Source organism: Scyliorhinus canicula, unplaced genomic scaffold (assembly GCF_902713615.1).
Source record: "Scyliorhinus canicula unplaced genomic scaffold, sScyCan1.1, whole genome shotgun sequence".
NCBI lineage: Eukaryota > Metazoa > Chordata > Chondrichthyes > Carcharhiniformes > Scyliorhinidae > Scyliorhinus > Scyliorhinus canicula.
The window spans coordinates 2,298,888-2,301,902 of record NW_024055717.1 but is presented as its reverse complement, the minus strand read 5'-3'; the positions used below and the strand labels follow the sequence as shown (position 1 = coordinate 2,301,902).

At 40.8% G+C, this 3,015-nt stretch overlaps 1 protein-coding gene across 1 annotated transcript; it reads right to left on the bottom strand.

Moving 5' to 3' along the window:
* Window positions 1-227: 227 nt before the first annotated feature.
* Window positions 228-2,636, bottom strand: LOC119960682 (zinc finger MYM-type protein 5-like). The gene is made up of 3 exons (XM_038788302.1): window positions 2,605-2,636; window positions 495-1,464; window positions 228-410 (listed from the first exon to the last, which is right to left on the bottom strand). Exons 2-3 carry the CDS (start codon window positions 1,455-1,457, stop codon window positions 228-230), a joined length of 1,146 nt encoding a protein of 381 aa, XP_038644230.1. The 5' UTR covers window positions 1,458-1,464; window positions 2,605-2,636.
* Window positions 2,637-3,015: the final 379 nt, after the last annotated feature.

Below are 3,015 nucleotides of genomic sequence, written 5' to 3'. Positions count from 1 at the left end.
CCAAAAAATGAAGTGGATTCCCGGCAACTTGTTGCACTGTCACCAACCACTAAGTTTAGGCTATGACATCCACATGGCATATAAAACGCCTGTGGATTTTCTTTCATGATCCGTGCCTGAACCCCTTTATTCTTTCCTTTCATATTTGAACCATTATCATAGCCCTGACCTCTGCAGTTATGTAAGTCTAGCTCGCTCGCTCTCAGAAAATCAAGTATACTTTCATATTATCCTTTGCCTGTAGTATCTATAACTGGTTTATAGTTAACAAAATGTTCCTTTATTGAAATGTCTTCTACATCTAAAAATCGTATTGTAAATGAAAGCTGCTCCACATGACTTATATCTGGCGTACAGTCTAAGATAAGACTAAAATATTTGGCTTCTTTAGCTCGGTTTAATATATTTTCCTGAACAGCATTTCCCAACAAATTGATTATTTCATTCTGAACATTTTTTCCGCAATAGTGAATGTGAGTTTCTTTAGACACAACCCGACGTAAATGTTCACTCATTATCAGATCATATTTTCCAAGTAGCTCGACAAGACCTAAAAAATTCCCATTGTGCGGTGTAAATAATGTGTCTGAAGTTCCTCTGAAAGCCAAATTATGTTCAGCTAAATACAGAGTGATGCTCATTAAACGTTCCAAAACTTTACACCAATGCTCTCGTTCTTTTTCCACTCGTGACTGCATCCCCTTATCAAAAGATTTATTAGTCTGCAATCGCAGTGATGTTTCAAACCACTTCTTAAGACATTCCAGATGATGTACTGCATTTTCATGTGACTGCAAATATTCATGAGCATGCTTCCAGTCATTAATTCCAGATTTTCCTAACAATGACTTATTTGAGAAGCCAAAAATTTTGCAACAAAAGCAATAAATTTTATTGGTGCTCTCTGAATAAATAAGCCACCTTCTAAGAAAATTCTCACCGTTGTTTATTTTCCTATACATCATTGTCACAGAGAAACTACGTTTATTTGCATCTTTTGGAAAATTGTACTGTTTATTAATAGGATGCGGCCCATTCATAATGATGTGATCACTTTCAGCCATTGATAATTCATCTGGCCAGTGTGCAGGATCATTGTAGTTGATATTTCTTTTGGGGGAGTTTTCAAATTTACTTTCAACATTCTCAGTATTACCTGCTGTGACATTATTGCCTAAGTCGTCAACAGCATTACAATTGTGAACTTGATGTTTTAATTCATGCATGCAATTGTTCTTTCCTTCAGAAAGTACAGTATCTTCAGTTGGTTTGACTTCACAATCATTAGATGACAAATCTGGAGAGATAGATGTAGCTGAAGAAGTTGAGCCTGCATTGTCCCCACTGTTAGACTTAGGACTGAAAAAACTTGATAGCTTTGGGTGTTTCCTGGCTGCTTCTTCTTGTTGAAGACGTCTTTTTCTGTTTTCATAGCCGGATAACTTTTTTGGAGGCATTTGCTATCTAGGAAAATAATAAAACAAATCTAAAATGGAATATAATATATATGTATAGTATATACATATATATATATATATATATATATATATATATATATTGTTGGTGAGTGTAAGATACTGGTCTTTTTGTTCCAGTCTGATGAGGAACTGTTCAGAATAAATCTGTTTACCACCAGTGTGGGTTTTCTTCATATAATGCTCTTCACGTTATTGTGATTTGTCCGTGTGTCAATGTCATTGTGTCAACATCAGGGGCAGCACGGTAGCCTTGTGGCTAGCACAATCGCTTCATAGCTCCAGGGTCCCAGGTTCGATTCCGGCTTGGGTCACTGTCTGTGCGGAGTCTGCACATCCTCCCCGTGTGTGCGTCGGTTTCCTCCGGGTGCTCCGGTTTCCTCCCACAGTCCAAAGATGTGCGGGTTAGGTGGATTGGCCATGATAAATTGCCCTTAGTATCCAAAATTGCCCTTAGTGTTGGGTGTGGTTACTGGGTAATGGGGATAGGGTGGAGGTGTTGACCTTGGATAGGGGGTAGGGTGCTCTTTCCAAGAGCCGGTGCAGACTCGATGGGCCGAATGGCCTCCTTCTGCACTGTAAAGTCTATGTAAATCAGATTCAGATAATATAAAATATAGTCAGGGTCAGTCAGTTGCTTAAATGTATTGTAATAGATGAATTTTGAAAACCTAGTGTGTCTGGGCGAACTCTGAATCACGCAATAAGCATCGACGCTTAGGTTTCAAAATTCAGCCTTGTAAATAAACTTAACAGATAAGGTTAACTCGGCAAGGAGTACCCAGAAACTCCCTCCAAATGCTATTTACGGCGGCAAAGTCTGCCTCGTGTGTGTGTTTTTTTAAACAACACTTCGAGAGAGCACCAGAAGTATAATGAAATTTCGGGAAGCTAATTAGACCCAGTTAATCTACAATACCTGACTCTCGCTGACCTAAGGTGCGCATTCCAATTTCCACCAAGAGGGCTAAATAGGCATAGCAGCTCAGAAACTGCAGCGCTCCGAGGAGGAAAAATTCCGAGCCAGTCTCAGAGTCTGAGGCATTATTCTCCTAAAGTTTACTTTCAGCCCACTTGTGGCTGTTCAGCTTATTGTAGCCCAAACTAAGATTGTGAGGGTTTAACTCACAGTTTGTTTAGTCTCTCTCTCTCTGACTCTCTCTCTCTCTCATTCCTTCGTCTGGTTCCTTTTCTCTCCTTCAAACAAGTTAGTTTTTTTTTTGTCTCGTGATGGGATTTTGTCTCGTGATGGGATTGGCGCCCCCGAGCACATGGCGCCCCGGGCGACTGCCCGAGTTGCCGGTACCTTAAGCCGGCCCTGGCTGTGCCCTAGCGTCCTAGTCTCCCCTGCTAATGGAAACAACTTCCCTACGTCCATCCTATCCAAGCCATTCATTATCTTGTAAGTTTCAATTAGATCTCCCCTCAACCCCCTAAACTCCAATGAATATAATCCCACGATCCTCAGACGTTCATCGTATGTTAGGCCTACCATTCCTGGGATCATCCGTGTGAATCTCCGCTGGACCCGCTCCAGTGC